The sequence below is a fragment of the Epinephelus lanceolatus genome, chromosome 1 (genome assembly GCF_041903045.1).
Source record: "Epinephelus lanceolatus isolate andai-2023 chromosome 1, ASM4190304v1, whole genome shotgun sequence".
NCBI classification, from domain to species: domain Eukaryota; kingdom Metazoa; phylum Chordata; class Actinopteri; order Perciformes; family Serranidae; genus Epinephelus; species Epinephelus lanceolatus.
Genome location: NC_135734.1, coordinates 25,539,833 through 25,561,150, shown reverse-complemented (window position 1 = coordinate 25,561,150; position 21,318 = coordinate 25,539,833). Strand labels below are relative to the sequence as shown.

The window sequence follows — 21,318 nt, the reverse complement described above, 5'->3', positions numbered from 1 at the left end:
TAAAATACAAATGATTAAATGACACTAACAAGGCATTCAACACCTTCTCAACTCAGCTGAGTTACTGTACACATTTGGCTCTATTATACTACACAGCAGATGCAGCTGCCTCTATTTTGCCACACTGTTTGTCAGCTGGCTTAACTCACCGGACCATAACACACTCAGCACTCAAATGTCAGCAGAACAGACACAATGTAAGATAAGCTAAGAGCTAGTGAAAGAGCTAATCACATGGTATGGTTAATTTTGTTGCTGAGTCAAGGGTTAAGATATAAAAAGGCTATATTCTGCCTTTGTGAAATTTTATTGTGTGTGTGTGTGTGTGTGTGTGTGTGTGTGTGTGTGTACTCTTTCCACATCAGCTGGGAACTCAATAAACATTCCCGCCTAACAAGCAGCTGTTGTGCAGACATTTCTTGTTTACTAAAAACACAACTCGTGACAGACGGTGGAATGTGAAACAGAAGACATCTGCAGATCTCAGCCGAGAAATGATCCATTTATGCTAAATTTGGTTTTGGTTTTGAATTAGGACTGAGAGAGATTTATTGCTTGTTGTGTCTGAGTTGTCACTGTAACTATATCACTACTTAGACTTGAGACAGTGTACACACACACATACACACACACAGACATGTATCAGCTCTCTTCAGACACATGTGAAGAGGCTGTGTTTGCCCTTCTAGTTTGGTACTGTGGTTAGTTTGAGTCAGACGCAGCCAGATGCTGAGGCACCCTGGAGCCACAGATGAGAGGGGAAAAAGTATCAACAGTGCAACGTGGCAATGAACAGCTGACTGGTTTCATCATCCAGGCTCAGTCCCTTCAAAAGGCTGCTTGTGCATTTAACCCCTTGAGCCATGCATGCTGGATTGCAGCGAATCATCTAGTTATACTGCACATCACACTTCCATGACAGGACCATTGCTGAATAGAAAATCCCATTAGGGAGTCAGTGAAATTGTAAACTCTTATACAACTTTTAAAAGCTAAAGGATAAGTTGAATAATCAATCAGCCAATGGACTCAAATTTCAATGGGTGTTTAGTCATTTTAGTCAATTTAGAGCTGCTCTCAGCCTCTCAAATGTGACAATTAACTGCTTTTCTTTGTCATATATGACAGTATGTAACATGCATTGTAGTTTTGGTCTATTGGCGGGACAAAAGAAACAATTTAAAGATGCCAACTTGGCCTCTGGGAAATTGTAATGTGATTTGTTGAGGGTTTATAGCCCTGCTCTCATAACTCCAAGACCTTAATACAGGATTGTTGCTGGGTACACTACATAAACAATCATAACTCATTAAATACTCACTGAAATGAGTTTTAAATATGTAATATCAATCCCTGTCTGCGACCTTTAAAACTCTAGTCAGGTCAAACAAAGCATATCTCACCACCTGTTACATCTTATCAGGAAACAAAGTACATGGGTTTTTGTGGTTATGTCACGAGGTCAAGTGTAAATACAGATACAGTGCTGTGTGGTTAGACTAGCGGGGGGGGGGGGTCTCACCTGCTTGGGGTCATCGTAAAAGACCCCGACGGTGCTCAGCTTTGGCCCAATGCTGCAGCTCTCTGTGTAGGCTGCACCGCAGTCCTTGTATGATCCCTCTTTGAACTTATAAGCAATGGTAATGTTCCTCACAGGAGGTGGCCCAGTCTTGATAACCACGTCACACAGTAGTCCCGAGTACAGCAGGAAGCCACCCACTGTCACAACCAAACACACCAGGAGCACGACCAACAGGAGCACCAGAATTAAATCAGACATGATGTCTTCTCAAAGCGGTACAGCTGCTGTCAATGCAATTAGCAAAAAATATATCTGTCAAGCCTTGAAAAAAGACGTCCCCCTTCGGGTTACACACACCGTGACTGAGGTCCAGCAGCTTCAAACGACAAAAAAACGTGGCTACTCAAGAGACGGTGATGAATTTGTGTTTCACGGTCGTAATAACCTGAAACGAAAGAGGAAACACTCGTTCAAGTTGACAGGAAAGACAGTTTGTTTATGGTATTTCCCCAAACACTGAACATGCTTCCCGGTTAGACCATTCTCGTCTACAGCGGGGGGTGACTAACTATATATATTTTTAAATGACTTATTTAAATAAATTAATCAAACCACTAAAGCATTGAATATATATAATTTATACAATAATCAACGAACACTGCTGATCTTGATGTATGTAAACCTTAGTTAGTGACCATAGCATGCACAGTTATGGCAAAAAATACCCCTCTTTTCATTAACATGGTTCAACCCAAGAGCAGTGCAGAGAGATGATTGAGCGCTGTAACAAAGCGGTGATTTTCTGTTTTTTAATTCAAATACTTTGTTGTTTCACTGATTCATGTGCTGTATAAATGATGTAAAGGGCTTATCTAAGAGATGTCGATGCTATCTGACAGTTTTAGTGCTGCTTTTAGGGACTGTGGACTCAAACATTAGCGGTTTTGTTCAACCAGCATTCTAAAGTCGTGCTGACGTCAAGTTCTCCAAACTATGGAAATTCATTAAGGACAAAAATATGAGGCACAGAATCCAGTGAATTTGAGTATGGCAAGATTTGTTGGCCCGGAAGTAGAGGTGGAAAGAGTACTAGAATATTGCACTCAGTTAAAACAGCTGCTATTTTAAAGATTTTTTTCCCAAGTCAAAAGACTTTAAGATGAAAAATAAAAATTTAAGTGAAAAAAATACAAATTTCATGGCTCGCTGCAGCATGTTCAAAGCCATGTGTGGTCTGTATTGGCAGTTTATATGCCTGACAAAATTTAAAGCTGCATTAGTACTGTGTTTTTGGCCACTAGGCTAATCACTGAGGGCCTCACAGGTACACTTGGTTCTTGGGATCCAGCACCTGACCTACAATCTGAATTGGGCCGGGTCCGAGTTATTTTCTGTGTAACTGGGATAGAGCTCTGCTGTTAGCTCTGACCCAACTCCCAACTCACCCTAACTCTGATCTAATATTAATATGCATCATAATTATCGGGTGAGGAAAAAAGTGTACTACATTACATGCAATACATGTATTGTAACCATTTTCAACCACAATAAGCCTGTTTGGATCACTGCATTTTGGAAAAGGTCAAATTAGGTGGAAATTAGTGAGCATTTTTGTACTTTCCGGCTCCCTCAGCCTAAAGTTTTTTGAATGGGTTTTTGGTTAGACACCTAAAATAAGGTCTGTGGTTAAGACAAATTTAAGAGATGACATAGAATATGTCAGTAAATGCCCCACTTGTGAATATGTGTTTTGAAGCTTTTATGTGTCTTAAAAAAGGCGTTTGCTAACAAGTGGCTAAATGACACTACAAAATGTCATCACACTGAACATGGCTTTACAGCCTTATTGGGGTGGTGACGTTAAGTAATGTGACTGTGGTGCAGTCCCTTAATAGCCTAATGTTAGCTTTTCACTTCTGGCAGTTCATTTAGGCTTAAAAATCATGAAGGTTGTGTTAATTTACTTACTATAGAGCTTATTTTCTGTAATAATCCAAAATCCAGTGGAAATATCCTACTGGCTTGTTTATGAGGTAACCAAGGCGAAGCTAACTTCTGCGTCGGCCTACAGAAAAACGTCATCCCTTGAGCACACTATTATGTCTGACTATCCTCAGGTCCCTTTCAGAGTGTCTTTTTTCTTTTCTTGTTTCTCGTTTTGGAGGGTGGGGGCATCCAGCTAAGGTTTCCACAAATCTGTTCAGGATCAGGTCCAAAATTTTGATTCTCGATCCTTTTAGCTTTGTTTTGTTCTCCTCCAACTCCTAGCGGCTCAGGCCTAACCATACGTTAAATGATCCAAAACAGGCTAGTAATGCTAATTTTAATTTGTGAATTTTAACAAGTCTGTTTTAAAGACGTACGGCAAAGACACGGGTTTAAGTGATGAAGTCATCTAGAGACACATCCTCAAAATGAATAATGGAAAAAGAGCTGACTTTACTGGGCCATGTGACCCAGCAGGGTTCCAGTTCAGGGATACAATGGTTTAAAAATATTGACATTAGTGTCCAGATAGTTTGGAATGCAGTTTTATAGTGTGTTTTCCCCTTCAGCACCTAAATAGTTCTCTAATATTGCCATGTCCTCACCCCAGAGTCTTTGAAGGGACAGATGCAGCTCAGTGGCTGAGCCTGTTGCCAGTTTGATTTGTTGGCTGCATTTGGGATTGAGGGTTATAAAAGCAGCATAACTTCCCTATTTATCATCGTGATACACAGTGCATATTCTATCACCTGCCTTATGCTGTTAATATGTAACTCAGGGTTGTTGACAAAAATATTAACCTGGACACTAAAATGGAAAAACCTGAGATGCATGCATCATGGGACTTAAATGTCACTGCCTTCACATCAGGTGCCATTTTAGGGCTCGTCCAAGATGTACAAATGTGTAGGTTAAAGATTTTGTAGTTTAATGTTTATCCTATTACATTAGTGTTTACAAATGCTGACTTCTGTATATTTGTTCACAAACGAGTCTCCAGGATCTCAGAGATCGCTCCCCTTCATTTAAAGCTTACGCTAATCAGTGCCGTCCCTCAGAGGGATTTTCCGTGAACAAAGACCTCAGTGTTTAGATTGTGAAAAGTCAGTGTTGTTATATTTATAATAGATGACAAATCAGACCGAAACTCTCATCTCTCAACAATCTTTATTTATTCTGTCAGCAAACAAATACAATAAAGCATACATCTCTTTTTTTCAGAACCCGACCTGCTGTGAAAACACCTAATTATTAGGCATGTTTTATCTTCAACAGAAAGGAAAGTCTGTGGAAGTTCATCAATGCATCTCATGACAATTTTTAAATGTGCGTGCAGTGTTATTGCCATATAAAGTAGGATACAAGACCTGTGATAAAAATTAATATATTTGATCCTATGCCAGCCCATTGAGTAGCAGTATTCAATACATTTAACATAAAAAGGCAACCGGCATCTGAAACGTCAAAAGGTGATCCAAAAATGGGGGTCTGACCCAGAAGCAAAAGTTTAAAATGACAATCAACTGTTAATCTTTCTGTCAGTCAGAATCATCTGTAATGTCATCTTGATCCACGTCCTCTCCTCTCTGGACCTTCGTACTCTGCTCAGAGTCTGTCTCCTGGGCCTGATGGAAAGCACATGAGACATTTGGCAAACATGGTAAATGAAAGCAGCGAGCCTGTCTGCATAAAGCAGCATTAAGGAGAAACTAAATAACCTGAGGTTTTGGATCTAACACCTTATCAAACGTTTTCCCTGTTAGCTGTGTCAGCCAGTAATCATTAGCTTGTTGGAGTTCCAGCATTTATCTTATCAGCCCACCCTCTGCAGTCTAAACTGCCCATTAACCGACGTGTAGGGTTTTCAACGTCATAAAGTAACGACTGACTCAGCAGAAGTAGAGTCATGGTGTTTGGTCAAGGTCAACGTGTGCTGCATATGCTTCAAAATAAAACCTGTGTTGTCGTCCCAAATCCTGCCAATCTTCTCAGCCACTTTACGCTTGCTTACACATTACTTTATCCAACTATTTATTTATTGACATCGATAAATTAGTTTTATGAAAAGGTATCTGCCACCGAAACACAGGTTATTTTGAAACGCACCACAGGTCATACAAATTATACAGAGGAAACCACTTGTAGTGATCACATCTGTCCAGGTCAAATTGATTATATTAAGTGGATGATTATTATAACACATCATAACACATCTTTATTTCTCATGCAGATTCCCATCTTATTGACATTAGTATATTTTATACATGAATATAAAGTAATGAAACTGACAGTTTTGGCTGTTTACCCAATTGTATTGACTGTTTTAAAATACAGTGCAGCCTTTCCATTATTTATTTATTTATTATTTATTCTTTTCATTTCATTCAATAGTTGACAGAGCATTATAAATCCACTATATGAGGGCAACTTTAACCACAGGTGCTCTCCCTGTGTGCATTTGTTTCTGTCGCCATCACTAGCAGCCATACGCTTCAAGGAGACTTGTTTTTTATTAACAGTAAATTACTTTTGTTTTTACCCATCATGATTTCATTTTGCATGCAACACCAGCCTCAGATATCCAGCTGGAAGTAGACGGGTTACCACAGGGCAAAGGATCATGGGAATAATGTTTAAATTTTTTTTTTTTAAATTACTATGGTTTAAAGTTGTTTTTCCCATGTATTTTAACTTGAGAAAAGACGACTTGATGAAAAGACGATTAGTTTGAAGAAAAGTATTCACACATCTAACTGTCTCAGATGCAGGTGCATTGGAAAATATCACTTCAGTCTTTTTGTCCAGAAAATCCTGCACACTGCTCTTGCGCAGCTTCACAATTTATTAGTAACACTAACGTCTCAGTCCTCCTGGGCCTTCGTCAAGAGTGTTCAACACCATTACTTCCAACATTGAGCTTAAATAGAAACTGCCCCACTCATTTCACACCTGTGAAATGAAACGTTAATGTTACTTATAAATTGTGAAGCTGAGCAAGACCAGTGTGCGGGATGTTCTGTTCAAAAACTCATAAAAAGACCAACATTGAAAACTGTAAGTAGGGTATCTAATTATGATAAGGAAATTATTTAAGCAATTTTTGGTATAAGAATGATTCTTTCCCAAACTTTTTTATGATCCATTTAAGCAGTTGATTACTGTAACTGGGATCACTAGAAGCGGTTTCCACTGTAGAATAATTCGTGTGCACACATTGTCAGAAAATGTATCTTACATACTTGTTGGTCGCAGTAGTTTTCACACACTTTTAATAAGTTTTGCCAACTGATTCTCGGTCAGGTCTCTCCTGATTGTAGTAAATTCTGGGTCATATTGTCTCAAAATGTTAAAGAAACAAAACCTTTTAATTTTTCATTCAATAACTTATCTACAGGGAGCCAATCCTATTCCTGCATCAGATGTAAACATAGTATCTAAAAATGGCAGGTACCTCATCATCTGACTGGTCCTCAGGCAGCGGTGCATTTTGCTCCTCCTCCTCTTCCTCATCCTCACTTTCTTGTGACCTCTGAGAAAGAATCTCTTCACCCTGCAGCATATATTGTTCTTTTAGGTGAATGACTCAAACATGAACAGAGACACGTGCCACAAGTTCAGTGATATTATACCTTCAGGTTGCGATTCTTCAGGTTGCCAATCCAAAATGCCTCCTGACAGTTGTGGAGCGTCAGCATGGCCTTCACTCTGTAAACAAACAGCTCCAGGCTCTTCTTTAAGGCTGGCACGTGGTTGGTCAGGCTTGTATCCTGGTGAATCTGGGCACCAACACATCATAATAAGGTTACTGAATTATACAGCACCAGAGGAATAACATATACACCGTCCAAACTCTATCTCCTTTCTAATTTAACAGGAACATTTAGTCCTCCAGGACTGGTAGATTTGGCACCAGTACACACAGAGAGCATCTCCAACTAGAGAAATTATAAAGAAATGAGCTACCTTCGAATGTCCACACATGTGATGGAGCTGCCGGGTGCTGAGCTGGAAGGTTTTTAGCAAGCCCTGGACATCCTCCTTAAAAAGACAAAGCATCACACATAGTCACCCCACAGTGAGCAATGCATTTTGCATGTTCACTCAACAACACAAAGAGTCTCTCTGTGCTTAGCCATGCTGTAGTGCCAACCCATGTTTGAATGATATGATGAAGCAGAAGCAGAAAATATGCATTTATACATACAGCAAGGTATCAATCAACTTGTTCTGGGAGAAACTAGAAAATCTTATTTAAGTACTATGACATGTTACTGCTTTTGTGCCTTCATACAGTGTGTTTTGATTTGATTTTCTGAAGGTCTACACCATAAACTGTATAAAAGAAGTGGGCGTAGCTGCTGTGAGGTCACCAATTGGCATGCTGGCTTCCGTTTTGAACCCTCCAGCGTGGCATTTTGGCCGTCATATAAGTCACCACATTAGGATTAAAGAGTGGGACTGAGGAGGATATGCATGGCTACGCCTCTTTCTTAAATTGACAGGTCACCATGGAAGCGACTTGACAAACACAAGGTAGCCACACCCTAAAACCTACACTGGTTTATCGTCTATTTTACTGTACATGGGACCATAACTTACAAACTGAACATCATGCTGTCTTGAAGAGGACGTGAAACTAGAGATTCAGACTGTAATCTCATAGGGAAAATGTTTACTGAGGTAATTAATCAAGTGAGAATTAAGGCAATTTTCTTAGACTTATATACAATCTAACTTCCTTTTGCTGCAGAGTCACCCCCTGCTGGCAAATAAAAGGAATGCCAGTTTCAGGCACTTGCGCGCTGACATCACATTCACTTCTTTTTATACAGTCTATGGTCTCGACACATTGATTAGAATCAGGCAAATTCCCCCAAGTGTACTTTAAGACTGCTGTTGAGTTTTTTTCAAGGCCACACCAATACACAACTTCACAGTTTCATTTACAAGCTGTTCCAGAAAACAAGATTTCATGTGGTTACCATGTGCCTTTTGAAACTGTTGTCCAGTAGTGGCATCCCCAACTTCAGGAAAGACTCCAGGAAAAGGCGGCCATACTGACAATAAAAACATTATAATCAGTTAATACGACGTCACAGCAGTTTCACCTGAATGTGAAATATTTATCAGCAGCACAGCCAACTCACCTTTAGGCACACATTGAGCACCGGCCTGGAATCAAACACCTGTAAGAAGAGATTAGAAAACAAATACGTGAGTTCACAAGTCAGACTTAAACTGTCACTTAAAATGACTTGTCTAATTTAACCTATAGTGTAAGTTACTCAAATCTATTCCAAATATGACCTAGTGCTTGGCTGAATATTGGAAATAGATGAGGTCAAATGTCCAAATCAGTACAAATACATTCACAGCTGTCAGATCATGCGAACAGACCTTAACCAGGTTGACCAGGATATGAAAATCCCTGACAGCCAGGTTCCATGTCAGCAGCTTCTCACTCTGAGCCTTGAGGGAGGACAAGGGTTACATGTTTTAATATTTACAACAAACACTCACATGTACACAAAGTACATTCTCACTAATGTGAATTATTTGAAAACAGACAGTTGAGGAGAAATTAACAATTAGTAAGGCACAAAATCACACAACAGACTCATTCTCAGTTCAGAGTTTGAACAAACTGACATTCACAAATGTTTAAAAGTATAATTACTGACTTGCCACTTTCAGTACATGTGTAGCAGTGTTTTGTGGCTTAAACTACACCGAGCGCTCAGGTATACTGTACATAAGAAAACACAGTGCGACACCTAGTGGCTGACCTCAGTGCTGTCACTGGCTTTGCAAGCAGGAATCTTCCTGATGGCCTTCTCCAGCTCTGCCATCAACACTTTGTAGAACACCAGGAACGTCTGCCTGAAGAGGGCGAACGGTAGAATGAACAACAGAGCAATAACAGGATGGATAAATATACTTTTACTGTGATTACTGTTCATTTATCGTGACTCCAGTTAGCTGTCAGGTAGGATGGCAGGAGCACATGAATCAATTTAAGCTCCATTAACGCAGTCACCACCTCAGACGCAACCTTCCATTTTGCTCTGAGGCAGCAAAGCAAAATGATCTGATGGTGAGGAGGATCTACCTGCTGAGAGTGGGCCATGATGAAGAGCTCTCATCTTTGGATGCATTGAGGAGCTCAGGGATTCCTTCTCCAGCTATCTCCTCCACTGCCTTCAGAACATCATCAACGTGCTCCAGGTAGATGCTGCAGAGAGAGGAAAAGAGACATCATAATTAAAACATTTAGATGCTTGTTCACGATTATAACAACACCATACATGACAACAAAAGGCGTTAACTAGAAACTGTGTGCATTATAAACATGCTGACACTTCTAGGTGCTTTAACATTAATGTATTGTCATAGTATTGGTTAGCTTCGAGAGATGCTGAACAAAGTACCAACTTCATGAGTGACTACAAATACATTAAACTACTTGTGTGGTTGAATAGCACAACATCCTGGAGCTGACGCTTGCTCGTCTGCTTCTACTGCATGGTGTATAAATATTAAGGTAATTTCCCTGAACAGTTTGCATTGCAAATGACATCACACACACACACACACACAAACATAAAAATGTCACAAATACAACCATAAATGTTTTTATAGGCTCTTTAAACAGAGTTCCTTCTGACTACAGCAAGTTAGATTTAAGACTTTTTAATGGCACTCAGAATCAAATTTAGGTTGGGGACAATTCTGCCCAAAAATCTACTGTAACATAAAACATGTATTTTTTTGTCTCGTAGTGGAGACGAAGGTAGAACAGAACTGAAATACCTGGCATCTGTTGGCGGGTTTTGTGTTTCTTACTTTGCATGTGGGACTCCACAGCCTTGATTCCTATCATGAGTTTGAAAAACTTTTTGCATGTAATACACAAACCCTTGTGTGCTTTATTTGCACTGGTCTTAGCTAAGCCGGAAAATCTTGGTTTAATAGTCAATTAATGTTGAATTTACACTTCCCCATGTCATACAAGGTACAGCGACAGTTAGCTAACAAAGTGTTGTACTGCGGTCCTGATCTGTGCGACATCAATGTGAGAGGCATTCAGTCAGTCCTTTTTAAAATATATATTCCCAATCATTTTGAAACTTTACAATGCAATGCAGGAAAAATTAAATTAACAAAATCCTAGTTCCTTCACCTTCACTTGGAAGACTTTTTTGAAAGATCAATTTAGTACAGTTCAATATCAATTTAGGCCTTATTGTTAGATTCATGAATTCAATGCCTTTTAAGACTTTTTAAGGATTCACAGGAACCCTGTTTAAAGATGATGCTCTGGATAAAAATCAATTTAAGTCCTTTGAGGAATTATGTTTACTTTATTGACAGTGTGAATGATTCATAGAAGCTTGAGCCCCATTATTTCTGGAATATTTATGCAACCTTTTTTGTGTAACACAGCCATTTCTGACATGCCGACGCACCTTAGGAGAGCGTGAAGTGCTTCATTGAATTTGTTCCCTCGCTCCTTCTCTCCACTGGCTGTCACCCAGTCTTGGCTCAGGAAACGTTTCGCCAGGGAAGCTATTAAAAAAAATCAGACATTCATTATCACAGTTCGCTGGATAGCAGATAAGTTGATTAAAGTGAGGTGACATGTCGGACTGACCCGTCTGCTCTCTGTAGGCAGCAGGGTTCCCTCCTCTCTCTGACACAGTGGACAAAAGCTGGGAGAGAGACAAGGCCGTGCTCAGATTTGGCATCGTGCTGCGGAAGTTCACCAGGTACTCAAAGCCGTGTCTAAGAGAAACATTTGATTCTGTCAGAAACACAATGAAGACCCAAGGATATTAAATAATATGTTCATATCTACTGTGCTGTAGAGTGGCTTTTTATTCAGTTTATTGGAGAGTTGTGTGAGTATGTTTTCTATTATTAGCAAAAAGGATAATGTGTTTACTGTTTTAGCAGAGACCACCAAAGCTGCTTGAATGTTATAAAGAAAGAGATCAATAGATGAATAATAAAAAGGCACAGATCATATTTAGTAGCTACTCTGCTGCTCTTAAACTTCATCACTCACTTTACAAGCTGCTCCAGGGTTAACTCAGCACTTCCTTCTTTCAGTCTGTTGGCCAAAACTCCCAGAGCCTTCTTCAGTAAGCTCCGCTGCCCCAGCTGACTGAATCCAGACCTGACACATAAACATAGACACATTTCAGAGACAGAACTTAACAGAAGCCAGACATGCTGACTCAAGCAGGACGCAAGTCAGTGGTGCTGGTCGTCCTCACCAGCTGAAGGTGGTGTTCAGGACCTGCAGGAGCAGCTGGTAGGCTGATGACATCAGCTGGTACTCTTGAACATCTGTGGCAGGGCCGTCCACGATGCCGTTGTTCTCAGACAACAGTGTCTGAGGGAAAAAATGCACAAATGTATATAAAGATGAAGCATATAGTGCTTCTGTCATGTCTGCAGATTGTTTGTATTTGTACCTGAAAATGGTTGTGGCAGTTCTCCAGGTGTGTACAGAGGGCGGGCAGCAGCTGGACACAGCAGGAAGCGATATCCTTGGAGCTCCTCTGTTGCAGATGGGAGAAGCCCGTGCTCTTATCCGCCTTTGCCTGCACAGGAAAATATTTCATTAGGTCTTGTCTAATATAAGCCTGCATATTACAGGTTTACACATTAAGCTTCTTGATGACAAACACACTCAGAAAATGTCATGTCTTCAGGCTTTCATTTGATCTGCCTGCATCAAAGAAAAATCTAAGAAAACAATAATGAATTTTGCAAACACCTCTTATCCCCAGACACTGTCAGACCTGCACATTCTCACATTTCAAGAGCTTTCGTAACGTCTCTGCTCTGCGTTCATCAGCTTTTTATGTTTACCTTGAGGAAAGGGAGTCTCTTGGCCGGGGCAGCTGTAAGACTGAACTCCAGTTTGCGGAGCATATCCTCCAGCAGGAACACCAGCTCAGCAGGACCCAGCAGAACCTCCTCTCGCACCTAAATCATATAAGAATATTAGAGGAGATGTATCACAGAAACCTGTGTATTGATGCATGTGGTGCATAAATTCATACAATAGACAAAGACATTCATTGACTTCTCTACAATCCAAATCAATCCCCATGATTCCAAAACACTGATCTCAGTGTCAGAGGATGGCTGGGTAGTAACGTTCCCAGCTCAGGATATGTAAGATGAATTTACTCTAACCTTAAGTTCGACAGCCATTAATTTTCAAATCATTCACAAACTACGCAATCAAACCTATAAAAGTTTTACTCTCTTCTGAAACAAAACAAAACGTCTTACTGTCTGTCCTACCTTGGTGTGGAGCTCAGAGTCCAGCAGTGAGCGGGACAGCAGGCCACACTGCAGCACGCTGAGCACCTCCATATCCAGCTCCCTAAAAAACGGTCTGTAGGACGCCAGACTAACTCCTTGGCGGATCTCCTTTTCTTTCTCCTTCTCTGGTTGCTCCTTAAGCACAAGCAGAAGAACATATTAGTTAAGCTTGGTTATATTAAAATTAGATATTAATACGAGATGTTAAAGTTTACCTGCTGAGTTTTGTCTGCTTCGGTCGACTCATCAAGCTGAGAGATCTCTGAGGAGTCCTTTGCAGGGGCCTTCCTCTTCTTTCCTGTGCCATCTAAATAACAAACGTGATTTAGACAACCATGTAAATATCTATTCCCTTATTTAGAGTACTTAGTTTCACTTATGGGGAGTAAAATATCTTCTGTTGGGCACAGTTACCTTTCTTTGCCTTACTGACAAGAGCGGCAGAACTAAGTGTAACCCCATCTGTGCTTTCTCCATCAAAGTTGGCAACAGGTGGAACATAGCCAGGTGTCCCTGAAACACACATTTAAGAGTAAGTATTTTAAAAACTTAAGTAAAATTGACACTAAGTGGCATAATGGTTATATTCTGAGTATTGGTGGATGAAAAACTGACCAGCCAAAGCCCTCTCTAACAGTGTCTGAAGGTAGGTGATGTTCTGCAGACGGGTCATCACTTTCATCTTACTCTCTGTTTCTTTTTGTGTACAGAATGCGTTTACGACCTGTCACAAAACGGGTAAGACGTGGCTTTAGTCGCACAGTTTTAAGAGAAGTGTTAATCACGTAAAAATTAATCACGTGCTGTTACCTCTCTGAACCAGTTGATGGTGTGAAACAGCAAAGTACAAAGGAACTCCCTCTCGGCTTTCGACAGGCTCTCCATTTTCTCTACCACGTCCATGTCTGTCAGGATCAGAGGGCAGCCTGTGCAAACACACACAGACACTAATTATTTCACAGCCACAGAAATGAGAACAAACTGGTTTCCAGGAGAAATGTGTAACTTCCACTTGCTCACCCAGCAGTGCGTCAATCTCCTCCAGGTCTCCCTGGTTCTGTTTCTCCTCACAGAGTCTCAGGAGGCGGAAAAACGGAGCCAGGCAGAGAGGAGACACTCGCCTGCCCCTAAAAACAACACAACAGGAAACACATCCACTGTCTCATTCATGACAAACTGAAATTGTAAATCAGACTCTATTGCAAGTGAAATACATCATCAGTGGATAGAGATGGGGGGAGTGAGGTGACTGACTTGTGTGCCTTGTCGACTTGACTCTGCTGATCTCCTTTGTTCTGAACATCATTAGCCAGTAGAGGCAGCAGATTGATGGCGATGGCTACGTTACCTTCATACAGGTTGTACATTACATGGGGCTTGAAGAGAAAGGAGCTGAGATACACAAAGGAAGGAAAAAAGCAGTTATAGGAATACATTTTTTAGTATATTAAAATGTGTAATATCTTATTTTCCTAGCTTTCCATTACTAACCCAGATATATCTGGGCCTAGATCAACTGCAAAGTCATCCTGGAAGTCTTGTAAGGCGCTCTGTCCGATCGTTTCCTATTGGTAGGAGGAAAATAACAGGACCAGAATGCTTAATCATGCTTCAGTTGCAACTTCTGTTGGATGCATGTCAAGAAATGTAATAAATAAAAAGATAAGAGGGGTTATTAAGATGGGGGTATGGTAAATGTTTGTTTGAGGCATACCTGCACCTGTGGGTCCAGGGTAGAGCTCAGGATCAAGTTGGCTAGTTCATCATAGTACAGAGCTGCAGCCTCAGGTGAGCTTTCACTGCTGGACTTCACCAGCTCCAACAGGGCGGTCACCTGCGACACGCGATACACACACACACATGAAGATATCTACAGACCAGACACCTGCAGTTACAATCACTCTGTACTGCAGAAAATACTCTTCAAACCTCAATTAACTTAATAATAATACACATTTTTATAGTGTGTGGCAAATTATTACCATTACAATGTTTTTGCTGAACGTCAACACAGTGCAGCAACTACAGAGCAAAGCTGTAGCTGGTGTGCAGTCTAAATCAAGACACTGACACTGCACATGAGTCAGATGCTTGAATACAGGCCCACAACCACCAAATGAAAGGTTGTTTATTCACTCTGCCCTGAGGTAATGCTCACCCTACCCAAACCCTTCTTGAACTGAAACTGGTTCATTGTTTTAAATCACTATAAAACACTAAATCGAGAACTAAAGTACATTAAAAAAAAAAGTTTGTTGGTATCTGAAAGTACCAGAAGTTATGGACTGCAGCTATAATGCACTATTAAACCCTCACTGTAAGCCACAGGTAAAGTGATAGTGGAATAAAAATGAACATAATAAAAAGCAGACTAATGAAAATCACAATCTGTAACATCCTCACAACAGACACGTTGCTCATAGTGATTGTTTTACTGCCTAATATGTACCTGTCTGAGCATCTCCTGAGGTAACACCCCTTTCTGTGACTCCTTCACGTTGGGCCTGCAGGGAGTGGGGTGGGGGATGGGGGGCAGCAGTGAGCGAGATCGAGACACAGAAATAAAGTGACAGAATCAACGAGGAAAATGTCGCTTTTACACCTGTGAGCGCCAGCCCTTACCTGGAGGCCCCCATGCTGCCTACAATCATGATAGCACCAATGATGCCAATGCGCTTGTACTTGGGCACAGTGCTGGACAGCTGTTTTCGGATCACTATGTGCATGTCATCCTGAGGGGAGACACACAACGAGAGAGACAGGTTCAGCCGGTAAGGAGAGGAAAAGCCAGAAAAAGCACTGTAAAAGCATCTTTGTGAATGTAGGAATGTGCACCTGAATGTGAGCTCCCTGCTGCTGTTGCCCAAAGGCCAGTCGGCTCAGGAGGTGAAAGAGTCTGCGGATCTGCTGGGGTGTGAGGTTGTCCATGTAGTCCAAGATTCCCTGTGCCAAATATTGTGCTCAGTTAAACAACTAAACACAATGGTGAAATACTAAACCTTTAAGCTACACGGAGTCGGCATAAACATCCAAGTTTCCTGCACATTTTCCATTTCAATATATCCACACTTTAACAGACTCACAATTCAAGACTTCTTGGTAGATTTCTCAGCACATATCTGACATCTGAGCACAAACAGCTGGATGTTTATTAGCCAAATAAATTGCTTTAAAATCCAGATACTAATATGTTAATATATTGCCTCGTTTTTGGTCGGGGACGTCCAGATTTGGTTCAGTTATAAGGCACTCAGAGCAGAGCTGTTTTGAAGCAGAGCTGTTTTGCAGGCTGTGATGTACATGTGTAGAGGCAGTTTTGTGTGGGAGTGTGCAGTCAGCCGCACGCCATGTTTCTTGCCTTGCTGTTGATGACATCAGGCACACTCACACAGTGGTAAACACTTTGCTGTGCTGCCTGCTCCAAACGCCATGAAGAACACTCTGCTTGTATGATCAATTTCTTTTGAACATTTTGTAGAAAACACAAATATTTTTTCCATACTCTCTTCTCTTTTTGCCGTACTGATCAGGACCTGGAGATTACTAAAATTAAATCCTATACTTTTCCATTTGCACAGGAACCTGTACATTTATTGTATTCAAAATTCTTTTCAGAATATTATCAGTGTGGTTTGGTTGGCGGCTACAGTATCAGACACGTGGATCACCTCCTTACCTTGACAAAGACGGCATACAGAGCCATCTCTGAGGGCTTTTCTGTGACCAGGCTGCAGAGTAGCTCCAGAGCCATGTCCACCTCCCCACCTACACCACTGCACACATGGGTCACTAAAGAGCCCACCACCTCCTATAAACATAATACAGAACAGAAATGAAAAGACTCGGGAGTATAAAAGAACAGCAGATAGAGAAGCTTGTGCACATTTTAAAAAAATGAATCTCAAACCCACCTGCTGGCAGTAAGAGTCAAAAGCGGTGAATGAGTGTCGGTACATGTGTCCACCAAAAGGCACCACACAAGGGTCGGGGGAGCGCAGCAAACTCTGAGCCAGGGCCAGGATGGAGGTGAAGTACCCTCGCATGACCTAGAGTATCATTATTCATTAACACTACACATATTGTTCATATGATAATGAATTAATGCATCAGTATAAAAAATAAAATGTACTGTGTACTACTACATTTATATTCAAGCTTGTACGTCCACAGACTGTCCCACCCACCTGAGCATAGTCCCTGAAGGTCCTCTGGAGCAGAGCCTCCTGGATCAGTCCTGTCCTCACTTTCACCTTCAGCAGCCTCTCTGCCCCCCGCCGGCTCTGGTTGGCATTGGTGGAGTGGAGGATGAGCAGCACCAGCAGATCTATTACCTGATGTGGCAGAGCACATTTTCTTATAAATGTTATTCATAAAAATAGGTTTCCTACATGCACATAACTTCAGGATGTCATATTTTATTTTATATTTTTCCACATTCAAACTTTGTGACTGGTTTATGATAGACAGTGTACAGTATGTACAGTCGAATTTTCCAGACTTCACTTACACCTTTAAAACTATTGTCAAAATTAACAAATTCCTTTTTTACCATTTTTTTTTAAAAATTGTATAGAGTTGTGTGGGAACCTCCAAAGCCCTCCATTTACACTAACCACTTTACTAGGGAATACCCTGAAGTGAGGAGATGACACTCACCTTATGGTTCTCCTCTTCGTCCACTGATTCTATTGCCTGATGAAAAGCAACAAAATAAATATATAAATTCAGTAAACATGAGTTGAGCGGACTGTTATTCAAAAGCATCAGCAATCATTTATCAATTAAAACACGGGGGCTTAGATAATAATTATTTCCCACCTTGAGCCAAGCCTCAGATACTGTTTTCTGGAATCGCACTGCTGACTTGATGCCGTCCAGTGTCAATGTAACACAGTCCTGACTGCTGCCAGCTGCTGGTGCGGAAGAGGACCTGTTCCAAATTCAGACTTACAGTATTAGATTAAATTCTAAGGAATATAATAGAGTGGTGCAGAGGTGACATTTATTTATAAGCCAAACTGGAAGTTACCATGATTATTGCAAAGAAATAAACTCTCTGGCAAACAAAATTTTATGACACTTACATGTTTTGTTTTGCAAGATTCACAAATAAACACCACTTGTAAACGCAATCGGCAGAAGTAAAGAGCTAAAGTTAGGCTATAAACATACTACACCATGGTCACATGACTTCATCACCACCACCACCACGAGGCTGTAAAGCCGTGCTCGGCGTAATGACGTTCTGTAGTCTCAGTTAGCCACTTGGCATGTAAAAGCACCAAAATCCGGTTGAAGTGCAAAAATGCTGACTTATTTCCAGGATTAAGGACTCATTCCTGCAAGAGCCTACTGACCTACTTCAAAACAGGTTCCTGATAGCATGTACAGATGTACAGTTGTGAATGGGAATCTGTGTTTTCTTACGCTGCTGATCCTTTGCTCTTCAAGAGATTTTGGGAGGCCTGCAGCCCAGGAGGAAGAATACACTGCTCCAACTCCAGCTTTTTACGAAGGTCACACACCACCTGCACACAGGGAAAACACACACCACTACCTTTACTCTAGTCTTGATGTTTTATTGTCTAAACCTATTCTTGATTTTATTGATAATTTATGTTGTTTGTGCTATTCATTCATTCAGTTATTTATATTTGGAGGAACTGTACAGCACTATATGCTATATAAATAACTTTGACTTGACTTGACTTGACCACTCTTTATTTTAAAATATATGCACTATAACAACCAGAGCACGATCTCAATGTTTTGTTTTCAATGCAAAATGCTATAGACATGACACTGAGCTCTGACCTCATAAGCATCAGAGGCTGAGACAGAGTGCAGGATGAACTTGACCACCACAGGTAGATCCTCCAGCTGCACGGCAGCCAGAGTGGCCATAACGGCTCCACGGACCTAAAACAGCAGACAGTAACAATGGCATTCACTTGGCCTTTATTAATACAGCAAAAATAAGTGTGTCTGTGTGTCTGTCTGCGTGCGTGTGTGTGTGTACTACCTCTGTAAGTAATGAGGAGCTGAGGTTCAGACTGGAAAGGGCATCCAGGATCGGGACAGTCAGTTGAGTGTTCTCCTGGAGTAAAGAGCTGCAGAGAACAGTGGTTAAAGTAGCAGCAAGTGCGATCAGCAGCTCTGAAACCACAGATCTGCAGTAGAGATTTACTGTACATACTTGAGCTCTCTGGCTATATCATTGTGCTGGGAGTCTTCCAGTATCTCTGGCAGACTGGTGATGATGTCATGCTGAACTTCCACCGGTGCTACCGACACCAGCTCCATGAGCTTCACTGCCAACTCCTGCAAATAACAGGCCACAAAGAAGGTAGAAATAAACTCATCACCATCAAAGTTAGTGATGACTAATATATAATGACAGGTCTAATGGAAAAATAAAAACACGCCTAAGAACTTTAATGGCTGTGACTACTGTACATGCAGCTTATCATTACAGAAATGACTACCTTGCTGTCCACAACTCGGTCTAGCCACTTCAGCTGGTTAATAATTGTGTGAGGAATACTGAGACCTCCATCTCCAGCGCTGTGAAGGACGGAACAAGATGACATTTAGAAAATAAGACAGTGGCAGAAAAGTGTGTAAAATGGTTCAAATGCTGTAAAGTACACTCATATGAAATACTGACCCATCAAGCATAAATTCAGGGAGCTTCTCAAGCAAAAGGTTAATGACAAAAGTCTGTGTGAAAAGGAAAAGTAGACTGAGGGTTTGTGGAAGATACACTGTACATGTACACTTTGCATAATGCACATTTGCATGTCTCATACCGGAAATAGACATTTTGAATTTTGTGGTGCAGCTGTCTTGGGCTGAATCTGTGCAGAGAATCTTACCTGCAGCATCTCAATCCCCAACAGCATGCGGAGCAGACTTTCTTGGAATGAGCTGACACGACTGCAACACAGCCGAAAACATGTCAGTATGTTACACACACACCACAGCCCCGACATAAGCTTGGTCTAGGTCATAGCTGAGCCCTATATAAATTAAAGTTATGCCTGAAGTAGCCTCTGTAAGCTCTGAGTGCGTATGACCGTTACCTGGAGTCTCCATCAGACAATCGTGGGACACACGGAAGAAGGCAGTTCCTGAACTGCTCAGGGTCCTCAATATGAGACTCCAGTCCAGTGGTGAATTCCTGTACAATCTGAGCAAAGAAATACCAGTGAAACACAACTGTCTCATGCCTTGATTGTGTATAAGAATGGTGTATATACTTACCCCGGGGTACCTGGGACTCTTTTTTAGTTGCTTCTGGATCCTTTTTTGGAAAACTACTTGGTCGACAGCTAAAAGAGAAAAAGTAAAAGACAAAGATCACAAAAATCAGAAATGAAAAAACTGATTTCATTTACTGGAAATTTGACACTTGGATTGAGTGTGTTTACCAATCTCATTGGATGTGCCACCTTGTTTCAAGGTGACACCTGCTTCTCGGAGAAAGACAGCAAACACACTTTCATTTGTCACTTCTGGAGCAGGTTCCTTTGGTTGGCGACCAGTGCTGCGGCTCTTCTTTGCCTCTATAGAGAGAAGACAAAAGACCTTTAATAAAACAATATCCAGCAGACAGAAGTGGGACAATGTTTAGACTATCAGTTAATGAGGGGAGCAGGATGTGGTGTCTGCACAGTATGTTGGTGCAATCATGTCAGTGTGATGTCAAACATGTAGTGGTTATGTCACACTCCTGTGATACTAATTCTACTTTGTTCTCAGTGTAAATAATTTAACATTAGCTAATGTTACAGTGAGATAAGGATCTGGGAACTGGGATATCTTAGTTGACAAGCTGTGGGACTTCACTGGGAAACACTGCACTGACACAGTTATGAGCTGCTGTGATATTACGCTACATTATACAGTACTTACTGGTGGTTTTAGGAGCTCCCTCTCCTTTATCCACAGAGGAGCGTCGCTTTCTGCGCAACATCTAATTAAAAATATAAAAGGCATGAGGTTTTTAATAACCACACCCGGCTAGCATCCACAGTAGCAAACAAGCTAATTTCACTCAGAAGCTTTACCGTCACAGAAAACTATGTCCAGCTAGAGTCTGACGTTGTTAGCTAGTAACGTTAATTCATTAATTAACGTTTCCGTTAAGACACAAACATGCCACACGCTAAGTATGTGACGCTATATCACGTTTATGTTGCCGGCTGTCAAAATAATTCAAAATGATAAAAAGTAAACATACTTTTATGGACAGACGACGATGTTACGACCCCAAGGAGAGCACTTACAAAACAAACTTCCGCGCCAATAGGCTTTGCACGTCATCAACCACAGTTAGGGATCATCTTCATTGAGTTAAGCTAACAGAGGGTCGCAGCTAGATATAAATGCCCAAATACGCCTAAGAGAAATAAAATAAAGCAACTACACATGTTGTGTATCCTTTTAGAAGTTCGTCCCCTGGTTGAAAT

General features: G+C 41.0%; 2 protein-coding genes across 2 annotated transcripts in view; both read right to left on the bottom strand.

Moving 5' to 3' along the window:
- The window catches only part of tex264a (testis expressed 264, ER-phagy receptor a), a 90,733-nt gene extending 88,693 nt beyond the window's left edge, over positions 1-2,040 (bottom strand). The window contains exon 1 of the mRNA XM_033627844.2: positions 1,523-2,040. Coding sequence (XP_033483735.1) covers positions 1,523-1,780 — 258 coding nt within the window. The 5' untranslated portion in view covers positions 1,781-2,040. The remainder of the gene's footprint in view (positions 1-1,522) is intronic.
- Positions 2,041-4,663: 2,623 nt separating this feature from the next.
- fancd2 (FA complementation group D2) lies at positions 4,664-21,161 on the bottom strand. The gene is made up of 44 exons (XM_033625710.2): positions 21,090-21,161; positions 20,762-20,822; positions 20,278-20,412; positions 20,111-20,178; positions 19,930-20,036; positions 19,723-19,783; positions 19,515-19,567; positions 19,333-19,411; positions 19,044-19,168; positions 18,870-18,957; positions 18,662-18,766; positions 18,275-18,375; positions 17,666-17,777; positions 17,504-17,539; positions 17,032-17,178; positions 16,759-16,893; positions 16,524-16,655; positions 15,683-15,790; positions 15,470-15,579; positions 15,297-15,351; positions 14,562-14,681; positions 14,339-14,412; positions 14,102-14,239; positions 13,868-13,974; positions 13,658-13,773; positions 13,463-13,571; positions 13,262-13,360; positions 13,063-13,154; positions 12,827-12,982; positions 12,386-12,502; positions 11,986-12,114; positions 11,785-11,903; positions 11,574-11,684; positions 11,160-11,290; positions 10,975-11,074; positions 9,618-9,740; positions 9,295-9,388; positions 8,906-8,977; positions 8,656-8,694; positions 8,491-8,565; positions 7,472-7,546; positions 7,138-7,284; positions 6,960-7,058; positions 4,664-5,133 (listed from the first exon to the last, which is right to left on the bottom strand). Exons 2-44 carry the CDS (start codon positions 20,820-20,822, stop codon positions 5,047-5,049), a joined length of 4,347 nt encoding a protein of 1,448 aa, XP_033481601.2. The 5' UTR covers positions 21,090-21,161; the 3' UTR covers positions 4,664-5,046.
- Positions 21,162-21,318: the final 157 nt, after the last annotated feature.